This window comes from Rhopilema esculentum, chromosome 10 (genome assembly GCF_057945365.1).
Source record: "Rhopilema esculentum isolate cy_ngs chromosome 10, ASM5794536v1, whole genome shotgun sequence".
In the NCBI taxonomy this organism is placed as follows: Eukaryota; Metazoa; Cnidaria; class Scyphozoa; order Rhizostomeae; family Rhizostomatidae; genus Rhopilema; species Rhopilema esculentum.
In genome coordinates this window covers 15,275,376-15,300,425 of record NC_142824.1, presented here as the reverse complement: position 1 = coordinate 15,300,425, position 25,050 = coordinate 15,275,376, and the positions used below count along the sequence as shown (strand labels likewise).

Below are 25,050 nucleotides of genomic sequence, written 5' to 3'. Positions count from 1 at the left end.
AGCATGGACTGGCTTTTGAATATTTCCGAGCATCAGCTTGTCAAAGTATTTAAGGGAAAGGTGCCAAAGAAGATGGAGAAGTAACGATAATTGTTTAAAGGGATATCTGATTGATTTACCAAAATGCTATAAATTATCCATGAACTAATGCAGTGCCGTATTAATCAGGCATAAGCCTTCTAGAAATTGTATTTTTTGTTAAATGAAACTTTCAAATTGAAAGCAACACATTTGTTAACTGCAAATAACAGGACGGGGATCGACAAATTAATATAAACATCTTCATATTTTCGTATCATCTGTTTTTTCTACATTTGTGAACATAAAAACATAATACTTTCGTTTTGTCTAAATTTCGAAAGTAAACATACAAACGTATTTGGAAAGCCCATGCTAAAGGCTTTAAATCGCAATGTTGCATGTGCCTCATTTTAGAAAGCTCTAAAAAATATTTCAACCAGCTAGTTGAAAAATCCAAGAGTTCCTACAAACGACAACAATATTCCTGTAAGCAAAGTTGAAGATAACATCAAAAGGTGATGTCAACTTGTGCGTGGTTTTTCGAGCCAAAATCAAGTTTATGGTTGTAGCAGCATCCAACAAGTTTAGAACCAAGAGACTATCCTTTCACAACAACAGTAACCTGTTAATGCTTGGCGTGCCTAAATCGAGATTCAGATCATGCAAATGCGCTGGCTTTGCTAGAAATCTTTTTCGGGGGTCTGGCTGCATAAAATTGAAAATAGCTGTGCATTTTCCAAAAAGTGAAATTATTTTCTAAGTTAAACAACAGTCTTCCGTATTCCTACCTACATTTTTAATAGCTGTAAACTATCACTGGCCAATGCACAAGCACCGCAAAACATACTACAGAATGAAGGGGCTAAAACGATCTGAGAGGGCTAAACATGCTGAAAACCAAGAACAAGGTGACTTTTTGTATGGTTTTAAGTAAATTTTGGAAATTATTGGGGGTTCTAAAGCCCCTTCAGCGCCCCCACCCCCGGTTCCGCGGTCCCTGCCAATGTAACAAACGTTTTTTCGCAGACATCGTTGTTACTGTGGTATATTATAAAGTTTGCTTTTATAAAGTTTTGGGTAAATGGTAGGTACTCTTCCAAAAATCCGGTTCTTCTCAGATAAGATGAATATTGATGCAGACATCATTCTTAATAATAATATTAAGAGATGTGATGTGATTATTGAGATTACGGTGAGGAGACACAAACGCAGAAATGCATTCTTCGAAACTTTTCGCGCAAATAATCTTCTTCCTTTCAGGTAGCAAAGTCGCTGAACGAGAAAAGCTTGAACCGCTGATGTCTAGCATCACAATAAAATAAGCAATCTTAGTTTTCAATTCACTGAAATTGTTACATTCTTTTTGATCAGCTAAACAACTTCTTAAATTTTCGAGTTTTTTTAGACAGTAAAAATAAACTGACTTCTAAATTGAATCTATTTTGCCTTTTCCTCTTGTCTTCCTAAGACAGACGTCTATCAGTCTTTTTGCTTTATCTGGGGTTGCATTGGCCTTAATTATACTGGTGGCTCCGAGAAAACCAACGAACGTTTTTGCGACACCAAAACGCGCATGCAGGACGGCCATACATCATTGGCCGTGTTCATCATGACCGTATTCTTCGAATTTAGTTTGGGGTATGCCTCAGAGAAACTGAGATTTCTGAAGATGAAATTTCAATAATTCTAATTTCTGAAGATAATATTTACGTTCGCAATTTCTTCAATTTTGTCTGATGGTGCGATCATTATCCAGTTTTTCAAATCTCTGCTTTTTTTCAACTCTTTCTCTCTTAAAATGAAAAGCTTCAAGTCAATTGCTGGTTCTCTTATTTCATAAAATGCCTTTATTAAGTTATGTACCATGGAAATAGCTAAGACTCTTTGCAGTAATTTTGGTCCACTCGCAGTTCACTAAACTCTGGTGTCCAAAGTCCCAAAGGTGAGCGACAGTTATAAAGCACAACATTAGATGAAAACTCACAATTAATCTTCTTATAGCTTTCTTTGTCGCTTCTAGGTCAAATAATGGAATTTTGTTAGGGGAAACGAACATTATTATCTTGCGAAGTCCTTAATGAAAATATAAACAGTTGAAAAAGCCACCACATCTGACGGAAATACTTAGCAACACTCATCTTCAAATATCATTATCGTATAACCATTTAATGTTTTTCCGGAATATCTAAAACCAGTCAAAAATTGATCGTGTATTTCACATTTCAAATTTTATAGTAACCCTTTGGCCTTTCGAGTAAAGTGAAATTTCATAGAAGATACTTGCTTTAAAGACTTTATTACGAAAATTTTTCTTGCTTTTTCTGACTAGATTGTTTTTCTAGCTTTAAAGGTTACATTGAAGTTCTTTCGTATGCGTGGAGAATCAAAACCACAAAAGCATTTGTATATGGAAAAAGCTTTTCTTTGAAGAAGCTCTGGGATGCAGACCAGCACTGAACTTTTTGTGCAGGCAACAATTTTTTATGTTGCAGAAATGAAATATAAAAAGGATTCATTTTCCAGAAATCGTGAACTATTGTTGTTAGAGCTTCCAACTGAAAGCTGTTTTTTTCGCATTCTATCCTAGGCTGCCACACCCCTCCAAGGTACGAATCCTTGTAAAATTGGCCCTTCTCTGTATAAAGTTCTATTGACTGAATGAAAGGGTTTAGGTGTGAACATTGCCTCCCGCACATTATCCGTGCGTTTAGTCGTGAAATTGGCATTAAAATATCTACGTCACACAAATTCTGTGAACAAATGGCTGAGAGTGATCCCATTTTAGGGCAAGTCAAGTTTACGTTTCTTTTTATCCCTGCTGTGGAAATATTTACTATAAATTAACAAATTTTTCGATTAAAATACCCACATTAAGTTTTTGATGAGGTAGACTTCCCTTGTTTGGATTTGTAAAAGCTCTCTCAAACCTAAATACTTTGTCTAAGTATCCGACATAATTTCGAAGGGACCCTAGACGCAGAGAAAACAAACAGGAGGTCTCTTTGTAAACTGTCAAGATAGAAAGATGGGTGTAAACCCTTCGCCCACACAAGTGGAGCTTGTTGGCTGATTTTTCTTTGCTCTCTCTGTTTGCAAACACTTTAAGATGTTTTGACTTGTTAGATCATATTCTTTGGTAATCAAATAGAAATATTTCAATAATTTGATGCTGGACCTTGCCATATTTGTGACCACAGCTGCTTCCTGCACAGCACCTCGTCAAATGTTCGTGTTTGAAAAACATGCATAATAATTTTCGATATTTATTTAAACATAGAAAGAGACTATTTTTATTATATATTTAGGGTAAAGGTGCGGAAGACCACAGGATTTTATCATGTGCTTGCACCAAAGAATATTCGGTGTAAGCTCATGGAAATGGTTTCTTGTCACAGGATTGAAACTGTGCACCAAAAGCAGACCATCATGACCTTGCTTTCATTCCGAGAAGAGAAAGAAATAGTGATAGCAGAAGTTGCTTTTCATGTCAAAGATAAAGGAGAAAGAAAAAATAAATCTCCTTGTAATGTTTTCTAAAAGATCTAGTTTTCTAAGGAGAAAAGTGGTTGGTGCGTTGCAGCATTCCACACCATTTCCAATTAATCGAGGGAAGAAGTCCCCTCTTTGCTTCTGAAATTTTCTTGACACCACAGTGCCTTATTTTGTTATTAGTTATCAATAACTATAATTCCTTTTCTGTCATCAGAGAATTTTTTTCTCTGACATCTGGCCTCCGAAATAGTCCCTATCATTTTACAGACCTCGTGGTTTATCTTTAAAATATCGGAATTTGATTGGATAAGATTAAAATGTATTCAAAAAATGTTCCTGGGGACTAACGTATTTTTAAAAATACGTTTTTGCCAAATGAAAAAAAAAATTGCAGAAGAATGTTTCGTGAAAATTGTCGGTAAATGGTATGAAAAGCAGGTCTTAAACATATTGATAAAACATATTTGAGGAAATAAGCCAGTGTAAGCCCTAGATGTGCTTGCCTCCCACCATCCATTGCCAGCAAACACAAACTATTGATTCAAAATGGTCGTTGAATGGCTATATCAATGAATTTAGGTGCGTTACGTCAATGTATTAGCTCTGAATTAAATACACACTAACACAAGTAATTCGTTTCATGTTTATTCAGAAAATTGGAAAATAATTTTTTGTTAATACGAACGGTTCCCTTTTTGGCCAAGTTCAATACCAACACAAGCAAAAAAGAAATCGTTACAATTCACTTGACTAAATAAAGCCACGCTAGTAATCCCCTTACCTGCAGATCGATAAATATTTTTAAAACCACCATTTGGTTAAAAATAATTTGATCACATTTCTTTACTGTTTCTAGTGAGAACCAGTGAATTAACTTTAATCAATTTTAAAAGGGATGGAACTGAAAACAATATAGGGTTTCTTGTTTGTTTAGGAACCTGACAGAGTGCGAAAAACCCGCCAATACTGGTTCTTATCTTAACATACGATGGGTGTAAGTTTTGTGAGCGCGCAAACTTTTCTGAAATCATCACGTTGATTGCTGTGTGTTTCAGGTGATAGCAAACTGAATTTATCCAACTAAGGCACCGACAACTGACTAATCAGGTGCTTTCGAGAGTCGCTTCTAAGCATCCAATGGAACTGCTGATCTTGGCGTTGTTTACAGTAAACATTCATTTTTGTATCTCCATATATGCTTAAATACCTATGAGAGAACCACGTTTTATTCTAATAATGGCCAAAAAGAACCGAGGGGCGATTCACTCTTGCAAATAGCGTACGAGATTTTGCCTAAAACAGAATGATTTCTTGGGATTTTCAGACAAAACAATAGGTTTTTCACAAAAGGTATACGAGATTTTCATGAAATCATTTGCCCCTCGGAAAGAACCATGTTTGAAAAATCAAGAAGGCGCTGAAAGCAACTTTGTACCTTCTTTACAGCAAAACAGCTTATTAGTTTAATTAGAAAATTTGAGATGAAAATTGTGATTAAAGCTTGAACTGAATTGAAATATGTTTTATAATTCAAATTTTTTTGTCATCACATCCATACTTTACCTCATTTGCAGAGTTTTAAGGGACAAGTAGCCTGATAACCAGCCCATTATTCTAAAGGAATTAGAGTAATGGGCTGGTTATCAGGCTAGGGACAAGGGACCTATTTTCAGGGGGCAATGCCACTGGGTTGGAAAGGAGCTAGTATGTCAAACGACTGAAATGAACATTTGATTGGTCTAATCTTAACTATGAGCAAGAAAATATTCGTTTTCTCTGTGTGTTTTAGAGCATATGCTTTGAGAGTGCCTATCGTTACCCAGCATCCCATTTCAATCTTTGTTCGTTGGAACATAGTTTGTTTTATCCTTTTAACACTTTTTATGATTCATTCAATTTTATGCTTGACAATCTTTTCTCGTTTGAGAGTAGGTCTAAATTAACCCAAGCAAGGTTCATATAACGATTTTAGATAAACTTCTTTGTTGTATTCTTCATAAAATCAAGCTTCGCGCTCTCACATCTACGTTTTTATTTACAATCTGATGCCAATCTAACATACTTGTATGAATAAACATGTATGGCAAAACGTGCTAGGTTTTCATTCGGCCGCATTTCAATGTGGTTGCGCCAATTGCATCGCGATCAACCCGAAAGTGGAGCCGGCGTTTTAATTTTCTTTCCGCCAGCAAGCACTCTGAGTTTGCGTCAAAACTTGGAAAAACATTGAAAAGTCTTATCTGAAAGCATTTGAAACAAATAAGCATTTTGAAGTGCTGCATGGCTGCACCACTTGTTCACAGTTTACAATTAATCTGATAAAGAACCCACTGGAAAAAGTAAAGTAACCTTTGAAATGATATCCAAAACCATCATGGTCTTCGTGATCCTAATTTTCATAATCATTTTAATAATCAAATTCACTGTCTCCAAACTCATCCTTGACTCTGTTATTCCCAGCAAAATTAACTTAATTTTCTTTCCAACATCTATTCGATGTAAAATCTTAAGCAACTTTAAAGACAATGTAAACGCAGAAGCTCAGTTTGAGCCTAAAACGAGATTTGAGTGCTAATTCTTATAACGACACTTTGACTTGCATTGCTTTCTTTTCACTCTTTACCTTTTTTAGCAACCTTGGGGTGGAAATCTCTTTTCTGTCCCCGTCACCTGCTTTTATAGCATTAAAAAATGACAGTGAAATTGCCAGTCGCTGCTGCTTGGACATTTAGAAGGGGTTACTATCATAATACTGCTTAACTATATAACAGGAAGTTTCGATGGTAGGCGACCATCTCCGTGTCTATTATGTTAACGCCTCGTCGCAAAATTTGCTTAACCCATTCGCTGATAAATGCCTTGAATCAGTCGCATATTTAAACAGCGTTTGCTAAATCGATCGATAGCCTGCGAACAAGCCAATCGCTGGTCGTGTGTGTGCTTATATTTTGAACCGCTTGTTTGACTTCCAATAGGTCGTTTGTTTAAGCACCAGTTCTAAAAACTGTCCATTGATCCATGTGTTACTTGATGGGATTTAAGTGTGTTATTACAATAAGAGATCATTATAAGCCTGCGAGTGACCCTGAGTGTTTGTCGGGGAGTGTCGCTTTTCATCGAGCCATCCTAATTAAAACAAGTCTTGCTCCAATTAGCCGGACAGTTGGTCTCAGCAGACGATGGCTACTGCCAAGGCATCAATATCAAGGAAGAAGAACTCTTTTCTGATCAAGGATATCTTAAGCGATGATACAATTACAAAGGCTGATCGCGACGAGCATGCGATTGCTATGAGAAGGCACCATAGCTTTAACAGGAATCAAAACTTCCACCATCATGAAAGAAAACAAATGGTGCCTCTTTGTGAACCAGCATCGCCATGTTCTTGCCACAGATCAAGATCGACAATGCTAGGGTGTACTTTGCCTCCGAACATTCACTCGCCAACGCCAAAATTTCCTTGCGGATGTCATGTACCTTCATCTAGAAATCAATGGCCACTAGATTTCATCTGTTGTCAGCCTCAACGAATCAATCAATCTCCGCGACACGTCAGTTCATTGCCTTCCCGATGTATTCGAAGCCCAGAGGACACAAGAAGAGAAAGCATCACAGAGAAGAATCCAGTGTTATCATCGAGCACTTCGGAAGACGACAGCGAGCCAAGGCCTACGAGCACAGGTACCCATTTTTCGTTTTGCTCCCTTTGGTTTTAAACTTGGAGCTTCAGTAAAAAAAGCTAGCTACAAGCTCTGTTCGTAAATGCCTAATATTATTTTTATTTGTTGCTTTTCTATCTCTAAGTTGCTCTTTCAGGGGATGCTTTTTACGTTCTTTGCGATTGCCAACAGTGTTAGTGTGTTGTTCCTTATAATTTTTCATGCGAATATTTTTTTCAAAATTGTGGAACTGATTTAATCTTTTAAGTAACTATTAATTGAAAAAAATATAAAGATCAAATCGTTTAGTGGATAGCGGAAACCGCGTCAATATTTATTCAAACTAATTTATTTTGCTTTAAGGCCAATACTGTGGTAATGTTACAAGAAAGCGGTATAAGAATAAATAGTGATCTAAGGGTATCATTGATAACACTATCCTTACTGGGCAATGTTCTTTCGGGCTTTTGAAATCTATACTCTAGCTTTATAGATACTGAGGTATAATCCACAAAATTCCAAAGGGTAGTGGCTAGAAGGGTACTTTGAACTCCACCAAATAGCGTCTCATCCAACAGGTATGCCCCAACACTCAAATGCTGCTTCATATGTCTACACTGATCGCATTTCTTTTCACTTGAGTAACTCGAGGGTGCTTTTTTATATTTCTCACTGCAGTCTCCCTGAAGCCACTTTAAAATACAATCATCGTTACATGGCCAACATAACATTAGCTTAGGCACTGATAACAATTGAAAATTTGTAGCTGTTAACCTAAGAAAATTAGTTCTCTTGTATTATAAGTTTAGGATGTGTTGATTTGCTGATGTTTTAGCGAAGAATTATTAACAAATCATGAAAGATATGAGGCTTAGATAGATATAGATAGTGCGAGAAAATGGATTTTAGTAAAACCTTAACCTTACCTCGAGCGCTGTAGCGACTCAGACTCTATAATTTCTTGTAATAAAGGTTATTACCGAAATTTTGATTTTGTTAGCAAGGTGAGGCATGTCTAACAGTTGCATAAAATGCCAACAGATAGTCCAGGGTAATACTGTTAGAGTTGTGCTACTGCGCAGTTAACTTTTGAAGCAAACTATAGGTTAACCAAGGGCAAGGCACATTTAGCGAATGTTATCTTTCATTTAAAGAAATGTTACAGATCCTTTTTGGGAAGGGGAAAAGAAAAATCTCTAAATGCACCAAGAAAAGCAGTAACTGAAAAATCTCGCAGAGAGTTCAACTAGATTTTTGAATCTTGCCAAATCGGATCTTCTCTCTGGAAGCCTTTCTAGCCTTATCTAGCAAAAACTTTTGATGTTTTGTTCTGTCGTTATGTTCCCAAACGATATTTGTGCTATGCTTTTTATCCACAATCTCCAAACGATGACTTGAAGCATTCTAAGACAGTTTTGAGGTAATAAAACCCAAAATCAATAGAATAGGTCTTGCAGACTTATTGGTCTGGCTATAATTAAATTCATATAGGTATTGTGCCTTGATGCCATAATTTATATTCTTAAATGAATATTGTGACCCAGCTGTTGAAATATTCAAAATCAGAACATCTTACAGAAGGATAATTCTATTGAGCTGCGAAGATTATATTTAATCAAATGCAAGAAAATTGAATCAGAAATTCCTTTATAAAGTTCTTTCTTTTCCTGTCGAGAAGCTCCCTTGATTCCCTGGCCATGCGGCGGAGATTGAGAAAAGCCCCATTAGGAAAACTTAACTCTTCTAGGCAACTGTCTTTACACACTATCTTTAGAAGTCATAATTCGTCAAGTTTCACAAAGAAAGCCGAAGGCTTCTGCAGAAGCAGGCGCAAATAATAGAAATCAGCCCACTTCAAAACTTCTTATGCTCCTAGAAAGGTAGATTGGTGGGGTTTTTCTGTTAAAGCTTTTTGGAAATTAAACATTTATATACTTAAAATGTTCTCATCTGTTTGAAAAAAGGAGTTTATAATAACGAATGCTTGAAGGTTTAGTAAAGCAATGACAGGCGTATTGAAAGCAGTGATATGGGTTTCTTTCCTGCTAAGAGCTTTGTACTTTCAAGGAAATATTCACTGAAACTTTCAATTTATTTCATAATCTCTCCCAGTTTAAATATTTTCTCATTAATATATTTTGGTGAGAACATTTTGTACATAACATTTTGTATTTCAAGGTTCTTCAACGCGTATTCCTAGCGAGACTGAATTCAGTTAGTAGTACAATGTCCAAATTAATGTTATAAAGGATAAGTGTTGAAAGCACCTTCTTTGCTTTGAAATTATCAGTTGAAGATGGCTATCAAGTGGATTTCTTGATTAGCTTGACAATAAGCGATAGCCGTTCTCGATTGTGAGAACATTTTTTACATACCATTTTGTATTTCAAGGTTCTTCAATGCGTATTACTAGCGAGATTGAATTCAGTTAGTAGTACAATATCAAAATTAATGTCAGCCTGTGATTGTAGCCTGTGAGAAAATAAATGGCATGTCCTACGCGTGCTTGCATTTTGAATTGCTTCATTTCCACTTTGACAAGGTATTAATCTGAGCATTGACAAGTTGCTTTTGAAATCATCGATATGCTGTCAACTACTTACGGTTCTCAATTCGAGTGAGCTACATTACAAAACAAAGTACAAATATGTTTAAATTTCGTTTAAATTTCCAACGCGATTCACAAGTAATTGTTTTACCAAAATGCACTAGCTTCGTCACATTTACATGTTGAAACCCTTGTTTTCTATTTGACGGAGATTTTTTGTGTGTTTGGCTAACCGAGAAATAGAAATGGTCAATAGCCTTGGTAAGTGATTCTAAACTTCTAGTGTTTTTGCTTGGTCTAATTCACAGTTAGCATCAATATTTATATAGCTGGTATTAGCAATACCTAATTAATGCCAGAGGCTACAGAAAAGTGCATGCAAATCAAGGTAAACATTTTATTTAAGAAGGTAATAAGCGAAATGGGCCATTGAAAGCTTAGTGCAAACAAAACGTTTTCTTCAGCCCCGCGAATTTTGAGCAATGTTGGAGTAGTCAGGTTTGCTATGGGGATAAGAATATGAAGTTAATTCGATAATTAGAACCCAATTTTACCATGAATGGTTTTCGAATCATTTTTTTAAATTTTGGTTTTTAGTGAAGTATATAACACTGAAGTTTGACTTCTTTGGGATGTCAAAGCCTTCCCAAGCCAACATTGAATCGACCAGTTTTTCTTTTTTACTTCACACTTCTCTGATTGTATTTCATTCCAAGTGCGTTTTCTAAATCTTTATAGCAACATAATTATTTATTTTACTTCATTGGTTTCCTCTATTTCTTTTTAATATTTTTGCACGTTGAATTATTGTAAAGACAATAATGATAAGAAAGGAGGGTTTTTTCTTCAAGTCAATTACAAAAGGACATACATTCGTTGTTAGTTAATTTGAAGGAGAGATCTGTTCAACAATTGCGATGCCAGTGACTTGTTAATTATGGAATGTTCTAGAGGAACAAGGAAGGATCCACTAAAGTATCGTTCGATTGCTACAGTCAATGACACCATTCTTCAAACTGATAAGTTTTGGGGCTAGAAATGTTTATAAACAGACACGGAATGTTTCAATTTTCAGCTGAAGTTTTTCATTGACTCAAAATAACATCAGAGTTATTCCGGTACTGGTTAGCTAAAAATCGAGTATCTTTTTATCAGCTAGTAAAAAGCAGCTAGAAAAGAGATTGAGAATGCCGCTTGAAAATATTGTCACTTCTTTATGAGTATTGTGTTTCTCTCTTTCTAAGTAAAAATTGAATATTTAGCCTGTTCAAAAATTAAAACGATCCCTTAAATCCAGATCATATTCAGAGCAACAAATGTTTTGAAAATTTTCCAACATCCAAACTGCCTCAAATTTTTTCATTAGCAAAAACTTTAGTATATCGTCATATTACCATATTATCATATTACGTCTCATATAGAACTAATTGCGTTTATAATGCTTAAAAAATTTCAGGTATGTTTCTGAAAATATATTACTTTTTGTTATTTGCATAGACAATTTTCGTTACTTTGTGAGCTCTTTCTTCTGGAAAAGAAGTTCTTTTCCATTGCTGTGCTTTATTGGCAAAACAAGGTCGTTTATTTTTAATAGATGAGTGCCTAGAATCTTTGAATTTTTACCTTTTCAATGCTCTATTTTTCATTCGATAAATAATAAAAAATGTTCCAATATGTCTGGATAGACGAACTAGCATAAAATTGGCCACCTGCAAAGTTTCAATTCCAGTGTCTCATGGCTATTTACATTTTGCGTCAAATAAGTTCATTTAGTCTGGATTTTATTGATGGGCCCTAAAGCATTATCGTTTGATGTGAAGTGCAAATTTGCTTTAAATAAATCTGCAGCCGGCAGATATCTGGAGGCGAAATCTTTCCTTGACTGAAATAATCGACCTCTGAAAGTCGATCTACCAACTTAAGTGCTCTTGCGTCTTATCAAAAGTAGTTTCCTAAATTATTGTAGATAAAGAGAACAAATTTTAAAGTTTTCACACGCATTGACGAGAAGAATGTTTGATTTCGTCTACTTATTGGCAGCATTGCAAACTATCCTATTGATAGCAATTTTGAACATTTTGCCCAAACCATTATTAGGTTATACAAAACTTTGTAAATCATATGGTTGAAAAAAGCGGGAATAATAAAAAATAATTACCTTATAAATAATAACATATACATTGAAAAAAAGAGTTTATAAAGGAGAGAGGCTTACAAATTTCTATACAGAATTATACTATTCTCTGGCTTTCATAAAAAACGATGAATGTATCCTTTGAAATTTAAATATCTATTTGTAATAACAATAGTAAGAGCCTTGCTTGATAGTTACCTCTTGAAAATTATTAATTCCAAATTGACCGCGCATGAAAAAGGGATTTTCCTTGAAATAGTGGGACATAGCATGCGTAATAATTTCCTCAGCCACGTTGTTGCTTCCTAAAATAAAAATAGATACTTAATAAATCAAATTAGGCAATCTTAATGACGATGAAGTCTTGCTTATTACAAGAAAGTTCGCTGACATTAGAAACCTGCATGATGCCCTGGCAGAGACTAAACATTTCACTAAACATTTCTCTCAACTTTTGTTTAGTGAAGTTCAGCGAAGTTTAGCGAGGGTGGCAAAACGTAACTTAACTTTCCACTAAGCTTCACTCAACTTTTTTGAACTGCGAGCTGTCTATGACGCTGTTGGGTTGTAGGGAATTTTGCATAGGAATTTGTTTTTGGTTTATTTTGTTGCATGTACAAGCAGTGGATAAAAATAAGAATTGGATGAAGCGACGGGGAAAGAAATGACTTTTAGCACATTGACAACAAAGTTGACTGTTGAAGAAGACACAGTGGCGTACAACGAGATATGCAGATGTCTCATAAAGGCTTTTTGGGCCACGTAGAGACAGGAAAACCAACGATAACCGACGAAAACCTTTCGATTTCCACAGCTAGAGCGCCTGCGCGATCACAACAAATGTTTAGTTGGTGGCAAAACAACTAAACATTTGCTAAACAACGCTAAACAACGCTAAACATTTTTGACCAGGATCAAACTTTGCTCAACGACACTCAACTCGACTAAACAGCACTAAACAGGGTGACAAAACGACTAAACTTTTCAGTAAACTTTTCACTAAACAAAAGTTGAGTGAAATGTTTAGTGAAATGTTTAGTCGTTTTGCCAGGGCTTGAGACGTAACTTCTAGTAGGTTTTATTTCATGCAGATTGCAAACAATCAATCTTTGAAGAATTAAATGTAAAGCTGGGAAGACAGTCACAGAATAAGGTCTGAATGTGACAGCATGATTGTGAAAATGAATGTTTCAATTAAGGTTAATAATCTTAGACAGTTCTGTGTATTATCTAAAGTTGTTGCCATAATTTTGATAATCAAAGGTTTTATCAGTTCTGGTACTAAAAATTTTATCGGTTCTAATGATAAAAAAACTAGTTACAGATGAAATAGGTAGACAGTCGCGCACTCGCAACACGCTTGGAGACTAATGCGTCACCATTATCAATATGCCTCAGCTCAGCACACTTGACAACAGTTGTATCAATGCATCAGGCTTAGTTATTGATATAATGTAGCCATCTACTGCAAACTCCATCATTGTTTCTTAGCTTTGGGGATTATTGTGCTGCCTGTCTAGGCAGGAAACTCAAGTTTGGATCTAGCGAGAGGGCTTATTTACCAGGATTAAACGAAAGCTAAGGCAGCACTTTCTTTGCGTAAGTGGAATTGCCCAATAATCAATAAGCAAAGCTTATGGTGAAGCACTGTTTGATTTTTACTCGACATTTCAAATTTTTTAATTTGGTATAATCCTAACTAGACAAAAAACAATGAAATGAAATCAAAGATGTTTAGGCCTTATTTAAGGGCGTTTTACCAGATAACTTTGACTAACGAACTTGGGATCCTCATCTTTTGTTTCCAATTTAAAAATTTAAGCGATATCTAGGCATAGTTATTTTCAATTTACATCTTTTTTAATCTCATTTTATCTTAAATTTGGTCATATTTTGGTTTGATTTTATGTGTTCCAAAGACCAGCTAGGCTTTCACAAATAATAGGCCTAGCTTTTTCTGATCTTCTGCCACAACCTATCTGGTTATTTCTTGTTATTTGTTGTAGTAAAGACCCTGGTCGAATTGTATTTGCAGCCAAGCAAAATTTGTTTATCTGTCGACAAATGTCGTCGATATAACGAGGTTGTTTGAAGTTTATCCAACAACAATAAATCAAGTCTACTGTAAATTCCCCATCTCTTTCTGACTTTATAGCCTCTTCTATAAGCCCTCCGATTTGGGAAGCAATAAAAACAAACCCCCTTCTATATCTAATTCCTTACAATCAATGCTATGAGATTTTAAAGATAATGCTTATGTGTTCATGACACGTTTCAGTTTGCTAGGCTTTTATCAAAATATAATTATCAACTTATGAGTCATCTGGACAAAACAATTTAAAGCAGCATAGATTTAGAATAACCCCTCCCCTATAAATTAAACCCCCCTCGATGATAGGAGAAAATTGACACTCTAGAGGCTTGGCACAGAGCTTGCGGTAATGCTAATGAAGCAGATGATAGCTCTGTCAGTTGACGAATTGTTGATTTTTATTGAGTTAAAGAAAGGGGGATAGGACGATAGCAAGGGGACTTTCGTTTACAAACAGGATTGATAAGAAGTGAGCTATATCATATCAGCCATGATGACCGTGATCTTAAAATGCTGCTAACACTAATGCTTCAAAGATACCCGTGTGATTGAATTGGGAAAGCACTTGAGTCATCGATAGATTCAGAGTTATTCTTGTTAAATACATTTGCAAACAACCGTGTGAAAGTTTTCCAGAGAGTGGATTCAGTTACATAGTTGTAATAGACTAGCAATATGGGCCAAAATTGGTGTAGTACTCAGGCCTGTTGAGAGAGTAATCAGTTGCAGTCATGTCTAACAATTTCTTAATATCATTGATATTTGATGAGCAAAGCTGCTCCATGTGTAAGTAGACGGCCCTTTTTCCTAGGTCCAATATTTGATATGGATAGCTATAAGATATTTTTCTGTATTTAAGATCTTCCAAACAGCATAACCATTGCTTTACTTTGCAAAAAATTACTGAGCTTTCTGTGTACAATTCAGTTTCATCGTTACATTATTTAATACTAAATATTGATATTACTCTCATTTTTAAAGACAATTCTAAATTAGAGACAGAATCTGCATGGATTGAGGCCAGTTTCAGCAACCAGATCGAATTTCCTTAAGTTTATATTTTCCAAAATTGTTTCCAAAACTATGACGCGAGTTTCCAGTACCACCCTTAAAGCTTGGTTTTTCGCTGTTTTTTATTGGGGAATGTTTTCATACCTTTGGCTCTCTATGTAAGAGGATAAATCTAAACGGACTTGTTCATTCACGTAAGTCAAAACGAAAGATAACCGAATTTCACAGCATTGATGTAGGAGCATTTGAAAAGTAGAGAAGGGGGTATATGTAGACAAAAAACTTGCACTCTGATGGGGTGAGCTTCAAGAAGACACTGGACATCTGTTCCTGAAATGTTACCCTGTTCCCTCCAGTCTTGAAAGGGTTGATTGCATTGCGTCATTCTCTAGTTTTCTGTTACCCGAGAGGTAAATCGCTCCCAAAAAATGTGTACGAGATTAATAATCACGTTCACTTTCGTTCACCGCACTCGCGAAGCAAAGTGACACGAATGACAAAAAATATTAAACATGTTGAATATTTGGCTTTCGGTCGCGAATGCCTAAATTCTTACAGAAAAGACACCGCACACGGGAGCAAAATGCTTATGCAAAATGCCACGAATGACACTTTGCTTAGGCAAAATGCTCTCGTGCGCGCCTAGCTTAAAGATCTGAACAACTTTCGTAGTGAAATTTCTGAACATTGTCACCTTCTCAATTGTCAGAGATTCTTCAAAATTTTTAGAGAGTTCGATAACAATCTTAAAAAGTATATTTGAACCAATAATCTCATGTTGTTTTGCATTAAACATCTAGAAAACTGTTGAATATTTGTCCGAAAATCTATTTGTCCGAAATTAAAAAAATTTGTCCGTAAATATTTTCACCGAGGTTTATTGTCTGAAATTTTCTCCTCTGAAAATGTTTGTACCTAATTTGAAATCTTTTTCCTTAAGACGTATTTCATTACTTTCAGAAATCGAAGGAACCAGTTTGAAAAAATGAATTTTTTCGACGGAATCTTTAGCCAAGTCATTGTGTCTGTTTTTTATTCCTGTCAGTGACCCCGACATGAGAACGAGGCCTTCATCGAAAGGGTTTCCTCTTGTCTTGTTCATGTTTTGAAGATTTATTAACGTGCTTATAAAAATATTTGGAAGCTGAATTCAGATCTCTTCATCTTACCATAACATAGGTGATGAAGGTGGTTGATGAAAGTTTCAAATATTTATGACTGGTGATTTTTTGTGTGAATTCCCTTGAGGTTGCAATTAATGAATAGGGCTGCTAGCTGAGGCAAAGATCATCCGGGCACTTTCATTTCTACACGCATTGGCCGCAAATGACAGAGTTGAGACGATCCATAAGAATAAGTTCAAAATTTGGTTTTTATTAAAAGAGAGGAATCCTAGATAAATGTTATCATGTTACGCAACCTATAAGATAATAGAATAAATCTAGATGGTTTTAAAGTGATATTTCTACAAACCCCAAAATATTTCTACAAACCCTTGTCGGGCGAGGTATCAATTGACAAAGCATTTCATGTTTGCCATTTCTGGAAGATACCTAGGTACAAATTATGATGACGATGATTCTTTCCGCGAAACTGAAATGTGATTTTGAAAGGAAACGCCCAGTGTAACGGTTTCCAATCTGGTGTTCACAGGGTCTCTTAAAGATACACAAACCTACCAACTGTCTCTCCCTCCTGGTGATAACCTTAAGTCACCTGGTTTTCACAAGACTTGGACAAGAAGCGAAAAAGTAAACTAAAAGCGAAGAGTTGGACTTTTTCGTTCCTTTTATCAAACGATCACATAATGTGCGCTTTTTCCAATGTTCCAAAGTTTCAAGGCTACATATCCAAATCAACTTCAAGAGCCCGTCTTGCTGTCCCATTATGCTTCTGTTCAGCTGTGCATAAAGTTTATGGAGCTTTTATAGCTAACAGAAGCCATGCCCCCCCCACGTTTCTACAGAGCAAAATACTTTTTTAGGCAAAAGTGGAAAGAAATGTAGTCTACCATTCTGTAAGTAACTGTGCTTAGTATTTCTTTATATATCACTTAGCTTTCCCTTGGTTACTATGTCTAGATCATGGAAGACATATATAAACTTGAACATGGAAATTTTATCAAAGAAATCGGTCATTCTTCAAGTTGTATAACGAGTAACAACTTGGCTTAGAAAAGAGATCGAGAAACCTGATCCAGAATAACTTGGTGCCATTACAAAATAGTGGAGTTTCGTTTTTTCTATGGCCCAAACTTGGCTCACAAGGTCTATTTGTTAAAGGAAACTTTCTCAAAAGCGTTAAAAATGGAGAAATCAGCGGTTGAAGGAAAAGAAACTGCTGAAAAGAAAATTTTTAAGGATATGGGAAATAAAGAGTCGGCAGATTTGTTCTTTCAAAGTATCGTCAAGAAAACTTTAAAGTTTGGTCGTATCGATAATCCATTCTTACTAAGAAAGAGAAAATTTAAACGTAATTATGAATTCTATTACAACTCGCTTTAACCGGCACAGTTTCAAATCCAGATTCTTTTTTGTTAAAAGATTTTATTCCTTTGAAAAAAGCAAACATTTTACAACAAGATTGCGATAACGACCCCTTAATTAAGTATTGATGTTTTTTGAAATACTCTTCCAAAATGAACCAAGGAATTAAAATGTTGCGAAACTTCTGCGCTTTTTCTCTGTTACCATTTTTTTGTTAAAATATGAAACATTTACGCTACAAGCCCTACGCAAATTGACGAATCAACGATGAACAGCAAAGTCGGGTGACTTAGGTCTAGTTCAGACGGCGTATTATTCATGAGTCGTATTAAATGACTCAATTTAGAACATGATTAATACTGGGTCTGAATCAACTTGGTACAGCTCTTTTAATCTTCTTCGACGTAAGTATTTAGGTCGACACGGTCTGCCGTACTATTCGACATAAGTACGGTTCTAATCCAGACGCCGTATTTTCCTTGTGCCGAACTAAATGCATAAATCATGCAAGTTGCTAAAATATTTCAGTCTATTGTTTTCAAAGCTTCTATTGTTTGTGGAATGCGAAGGAGAAATTCCCGCAATCGATGTGTGATTCAAGAATAGCCGCTTTTCGGAGCTCCAGCATGCCGGGATGCAGTTGCCTAGGAACCAGCCTTGGTTCCGTTGAAACATGCGACATGACCTTGTGATGCAGGCGACGTTGCATCATATGATTGCAAATTATAAGAAACAGGGATACATAGACATGACCTAAAAACATAGTAGCTATAGCTAAAGTTCTTCGATTTCTCTCTCCTATTCAGGTTGTGAATTGTTTTAGCAGTACTGATTTCAATTTGTTCATTTTCGCCATGTTGGTTGCTTTGCAGAAAGTTCTGGAAAACAGTCAATCCGGTTCTCACGGATAAAGTACAAGTATTACCAATGATTAATCTTTTGGAAAATGGAGAATTTGAAAATAACGACACAAATCCTGAACGAATACTTTACAAATATTACAGATGAGCTAGAAATTAAAGAAAATGAAGCCAACCTCTCCCTCGCAATAAACATCGAAGACCCTATAGATAAATCAGTATACAAATACAAAAACCACCCTAGTATTAAAATGATCAAAAAGCAATGGGTACCCCAGGAACTATTTGAGTTTAATGAGGTTGATGCCATCGATGTTTTCGATCAGCTCAAGAGACTGAACCCAAAAAAAGCTTCACCAATTGATAGCATGCCCTCAAAAATACTTCAAGAAAATTGTGAAATTTTTGCCTCTTTTCTTCATAGTAGTTTTAACACATGCGTAGAAAACAGCAGCTTCCCTGAAAACCTCAAAGAAGCTGATATATCACCTATATTTAATAAGACTTTGCTCTTGTTAAGAAAAACTATAGACCTATTTCAGTCTTTCCATCAATGTCTAAGATATCTGAGAGACTAATGAAAAGGCAGATAAAGCCAAATGCTAAAACCTTTCTACACTTATGGTTTTTAAACTAATTTTTGCAAATTTCGAATGTTTCATTGTTCATTGTCAATTCTTTTTATTTTGGTCATTACCATCTTGACAAAAACCCTCCCAAATTTTGCTTACATATCGAAAAGAAATTTTGTTGATGGACAAATATATTTTGATGGCCTTAAGAAAAAATTGGAGGAAATTATTAAAAATTCCTTCATGAAATTTGTAGGTAAAAAAAATTCTAGCAACAAATTCGCAATTACAGTACCGAGACAAAAGTATGGCACCACCCAAATCATAGTGGCATCCAAGAAGTTTGAAGTTTTGTAAACTTATAAACTTACTGTGGGATATTCCTTTTAAAAGAAAAAAGACATCTAATTGATTCTGCATTTCAATTTTTACTTTTTCAGTCTTACTCTAAATTATTCTGTCTGTAGATTTTGATGAACATATTTTTTGTTTTGGCGAAAAGATCTTCAAGTGGGATTTCATTATTTAAAATAGTGCCAGAGTTAGTTATGGTATTTCTTTTATTGTTGGTTGGTCTTTAGCAGAGTATGAAATAGGTTAAACAATTTTTTCACAATTTTTTCACAATTATGCCTTCAAGTTATCAATTTAAATTAATCCAAAAAGAACTGTTCTTCGTTGCTCGTAACAGTTCAAAAAATTCTAGACTGATCAGAAAGAGTAAAATTTAATTGAAAACGTCAACTCGTTAAATTGATTAAAAACTTCTACGTTCTTCTAACGAAAGTATCCGGACAGTTTCGAATTCACACTACCAGGACAAAATTTTTGCAACATCTGCCAAGGCGATTAATGGCAGAATACGTAGTGAATTCGTTGCTGTTGCTGTTATATGCGAGATGAGTTTCTGTTATCTGATTAATATATTGTTTATTCTGCTATAGCTATTTTAATTACTATTGTATTTACATTTTTCTAAACATGAAGCATTTTTGCGTTGTTGTGGTAATTCTGAAAAAATTCGAAATCCTCAATAAATTTCCAAGAAATTGACTCTTTATGAAATCGCTCCAAAACGCTAAGAAACAAACTACAAACAAACTACTAACAGCATTTTGCTCCTTCTGTTTTATGGCTTCAAAATCACACAAATAATTCCAAATTACATAACGGACACATTTTTATTCTTTCCCTTTATGTTTTAATTTAAACCTTCTTGCATATCTAATAAACGTAGTTGATGTAATTTCTACAAGTTCAGTAATTTATCTTTGATTATTTTTATCAAAGAATGCACGTGACTAATCGGTGTTTGATTTTATTGTAACTTACAGCAGTAGGTTACTTGAATTTTTCTAGAAAGCAATACTTATCTCGGTTTGCAGAGAGAAAATACCGAAAATACCCAGTCATTTAAAAGAACTAATCTAGCTTGGTCTTTTCGACTAGGACATTCACCTTCGTTACACAAAGCTTGAGAATTTTTTGTGTCCATTTTGTTTGTAGTGACGATTATTTTGGTCTAAAATGGCCAGCCTTTTACGAAAGAAACCATATCGAGGGATTGAGTGGACGTTGAGATTAAGTTTGCTTCCTTTTTGCAAAGCCATTTGTCGTAATCTAAAAGCGTAATCGCAATCACAATAACGACTTCTCATTTTGCGATTAACGAAGCCGATGGATGGTCCTTCGTTTGTTTATTGAAGGATTCTCGTTTCCTTTGAGCACTTCTAGCTGGCGGTCACTGCTTGAATGCCAGGACAAACGCCTTAAAGCGCCATAATGCCATTGTGATGCCACTTACAAAAGATTGCAATACGGCTGCTCGAAAGAGTCATCCAATCTATAAATAATTTTTATTAATTGGAGTAAGGTCTTAGGCCGTATCTGTTTCAGATTCCATGCTAAATATTGGCCATTCGCGGATTAAGGGTTTTCTTAAGAGAAATCCAAAAGGTCATATTTATTAATGTATTTATCAAATTTCAACTTTGTGGCGTTGGTAATGGTTCAGACATATGAGTTGCAATACTCTTCAAATACATATCACGAATGAAAACAATAATGTAAATAAATTCAATTTGTAAATAATATTAAAGTTTATACCATAAATAATCTGCAAAGAGAAATCGTAGCATGAATAATAGCATGGCTAACGGAGGTTCACTAGACGGCGCTTATCTTCCAGCTCTCTTTAGTAATTAAATTCTGCTTTCCCAAGTAAGGCCACCAATAATATTATTGAAAGTTGTTTTTGAAATATAAATCAGTTAGTAAAAATGTAAGAAGAAATATTAGGAAACCCGCACGTGTTGACATTTTTAGAAAAATTATTGGAAATAATTGGACTTTAATAAAATGAGCATAGAGATCGCCTTATAGGAATTATACTTGGTTGTGTTTGCCCAATTTATTCAACAATGGGTGTGGTTGTTCTTCATATGTTGGTATGTGGTACATGGGGATGTTTTTCCCTCTTTCATTTTGGGTATGTGATTGTTTCTAACACGTGAGGACCTGTTTTGCTCCTTGCTTTTTAGGATGTGATTGTTCCCCATAAGTGTGGGTAATGCTATCATTTTGAGGAATAGTTAACACTCGTTTGCTTAGGTAATTGTGGTCCATATGCTGGGCAAAATGTTTTTGCGAGCAAATTTAGAATGCATTACCTTGCAACAACAAAGCAAACACTTAGCAGTCTGCTTTCCTTCATCTTTCTATGTTTAGACGACTCTTCTTCGAAAGAAGTGTACTCACATGTCTCAAGTTTGTTATCTTTAAACAATGTGATGCTACATTTCCGACTTTGCGAGACATTTGGATAAGCGAGATAATTCATTGTGTGCACAAGAAATGCCTAGCTTTTCATTAGTTTGATTTGAAGATCCCATCTCAATCTTCTACTGACCACGATCAACATGGCAAAGCCATTGTTTGCTTTCGCCCATTTTATTGCTCCGTAGAGACAGGCGATGCCCAGCCCTAACCTTTCCAGCTAAATCGTCTCATTCAATCTTTGAAATGACATTGCAAAACTTCTCACGCATTCCAAACTGAAACCGTTGACTGAGGTTGGTTTGGAATCCACGACGGAGCGTAGGAATTACACTGTTTGTGCCTTGTTAGTTTAAACCCATACCGCAGGATGGCCTCGTGTCTGTTCACAATCATCTCTACATCACACCTCAATGTTACAACCTCGGGTTTGGCAAAAATCTGCGTTGCGATACTCACAAAGATACCAGTATTGCAGAAAATGCTAAAACTTTGGTAATTAACTCTAGCGTGGTATTAAGAGCTATTTGCCTTTTGTCAGTATACTTGATTTTCGTCCGGTTTTTCTATTTCATACCTGTGGGAATGTAGATGGTATTCTTGTCATAAGATACAAAGGCGTAACGCAACCGTAACCTTTGCAAAGCATCTCTTTTAAACTGCTACCGTGTTTACATTGCTAAATTTCTAGATCTGTTGGTTGTAAACAAGCACTGCGTATTCCTTAAAACACTTTACGCCACCCATTGAAGTATTTTGCTCTGGTTGTCCAGGCTTTTAATAATAGTGATTTGTTTGTCTCTAGATTGTATGATTCATTAATTTAAATATTAATTTCTTCAAGATTTGGGCAGATTGAAGCCGTTGAGCCCCAGCGAATCAAACCACTCAGACAGTGAATTACAACCAGATTCCAAGAAGCGAAAGAGAATCCGCGCGGCCTTTTCAGCAGGCCAGGTTTACGAGCTGGAAAGAATTTTCGATCGCCAAAAGTACCTTTCTGCGCCAGAGCGCGCTGAATTATCCAAGGCACTAAAACTTTCTGAGCAGCAGGTGAAAATATGGTTTCAAAACCGTCGCTATAAAACAAAAAGAAAGCTGATTATGAAATCGGCTGAACAGCTCTACGCTTATTATCACCAAAAATATATTCACGAGTATTCTTCGTCTCCTGTGAACATTGAATACCAAGGCAAGCCGTTTCGCGGATACGAGGATCAAAGAGGACACCGTTTTGAAAGAGAGTGAATCTGCTTTCAATATGGCTCTGTCCAGCAGCTTGGATGCTACCACATGCCATTGTAAGAGGCTTAGAAGCAAGCATTTCAAGCACCAGCATTTGCGTATAGCACCAGAAAAATCCGTCTAGAAGAGCACCCGTATAGAAGAGTAACGGAACTGAATTTTCTGGCTGAGAGATCAATTCTATAGACTTTCAAGTGCAGAAGTCTAAAAATCTTATAGGTGGTGCCATTTGTTTATTTGTTTATAGATTCCATTTGGTCTAAAGGCATTTAATTTTATAAAGTAACTGCAGAAATGATTGACTAGCTAAATTGGAAAGACATCCAACTGCATATTTCTGTATTGCTCACTTACATTATGATAAGCATGAGAATTATATGTTGAACTTCTAGTCAAGCTGAAAAAATATGTAAATATCCCCTGGCGTCAAACAATTGATATAATTGCCGTAGCCTCACGTTATTTGTAAATGTAACCCCTCTCCTCCTGCGCAGAGTTCAAGCTCGTGTTTCGTTGATCTTTATAACCACTTCTTTCTAAGCAATAGATATTATGTTTCATGGTAGTAACTGATAATCGTGATATTGAAATGAAATATACCCCGCTTATTACTCTAAATTTCATTTTAAGATATTAATCAGCAGCAAGGTATTAACAGTCCTTTTTGAAAGAATGCAACCATACTCAGAAATAAGATATCTTTTTATATGAACATAATATCCTTGGTTTAAAAAGCATATCACAAATGTCTTATTAAAATTCATTCTTAATGATTTAGCCTAGTTTATAAGTGCAATAAGAAATATTTAATATGTAGCACAGTGTTGAAATCTTGTCTTTAAATAATACAGTTTTTTACTTGATAGGAATTTTAAAAGAATTATTTCATTTAATTCTCGATTTAAATGCTAATGTTTTCTGAAATTCGTCTTTGCCACACACAATCAAGCAACATATTATCTAGTAACACAAGATAATTTGATCCTATATTAAAATTGAGCGCCAAGAAAATTGTCTAGTAGTGAGCGCCTTCATTTGGTGTTCAATAATCCCATTGTCTTCAATTAAAGGAAATAATTTCATAGTATCAAAGTTGAAAAGAGGCTTCTTGCTCATTTTCTCTGAATTTTACATTAGTCTCAAAACCCTCATTTAGTCTCAAGTGTGCAGAACGCCAGAATAATGAAATGTGTTTAAAAGACCATTACTTGAAGCCAGTCCAGCAGCAACCCCTTCTCTCTCTATAAGCGCCCACAGAAATTTAGCGCCCACAGAAATTAAGCGCCCAGTCATTTATCTGGGGAAAAACGGTAGGTGAAGTCACAGTAAAGTTGTAACGGCTTGTCAATAGGGGAATTGAAACTTTGCAAGGTTCATTGAAACTCATGCCAAAGCAAAATCTACTTATGCCTTATTGTGCAAGGAACAAACAATTATGCTTGCACTTTTTTCTATCTACGAACTCCGACATATACATTAATTCTTTAATACGCTTTTGATTGATTGAATAGGACGGTTTTTCCTACTGCCTCTTTAATATCCATCAACTATTGCCTCTTCCATCTTTCTTTAAAAATGGCAAACAATCTTCTCCGTAGTAAGGGAATGGTAGCATTGCTTCAAAGCAATCCCAAGAACCACCATCTAAGGCTTTTTAAATTCTCGCTTGCAACTGATGCATAAAAGCCATCAATAATACTACAGCAATAGGTTCCCAGCACATTAACAAAAATACCCATTTACTCTAACAAAAACGGAACCAAACTGTCCCTGGTCCATTGTTATTCTGGCTACGTAGGACGCACAACCCAAAGATCGGGGGATAGGATAAAACAGCATGTCCCTTCGGTACACATCAGCAATAAGCAAATCTGGTGTCTTTCAATGCATATTTTAAAGGTTTTTGTAAGATATCTTGCAACTGTGGATACATCGCAATATTATCCCAATGGGGTTGTTTTTTTAAATGCTAGTATGAATCTATATTCTGTGGTGGTTAGAATAGGACTGCTCTGAGTTGTAACTCAGATTTGCACGCTGAATGCCATCATCAGAAAATCTTATGCATATATTCTGCATGTTGTATCTGTATACATCTATCTATATTTGCCATGTCTATGGTCTTCAGCCAACAAGAAGTTTACCAAGCTGTAAT

General features: G+C 35.5%; 1 protein-coding gene across 1 annotated transcript; it reads left to right on the top strand.

Moving 5' to 3' along the window:
• The first annotated feature begins 5,697 nt into the window (after positions 1-5,697).
• LOC135684285 (uncharacterized) lies at positions 5,698-24,991 on the top strand. Its single transcript, XM_065199784.2, has 2 exons — positions 5,698-7,194; positions 22,495-24,991. The coding sequence occupies exons 1-2, from the start codon at positions 6,693-6,695 to the stop codon at positions 22,896-22,898; spliced, it is 906 nt and encodes a 301-aa protein (XP_065055856.1). The 5' UTR covers positions 5,698-6,692; the 3' UTR covers positions 22,899-24,991.
• Positions 24,992-25,050: the final 59 nt, after the last annotated feature.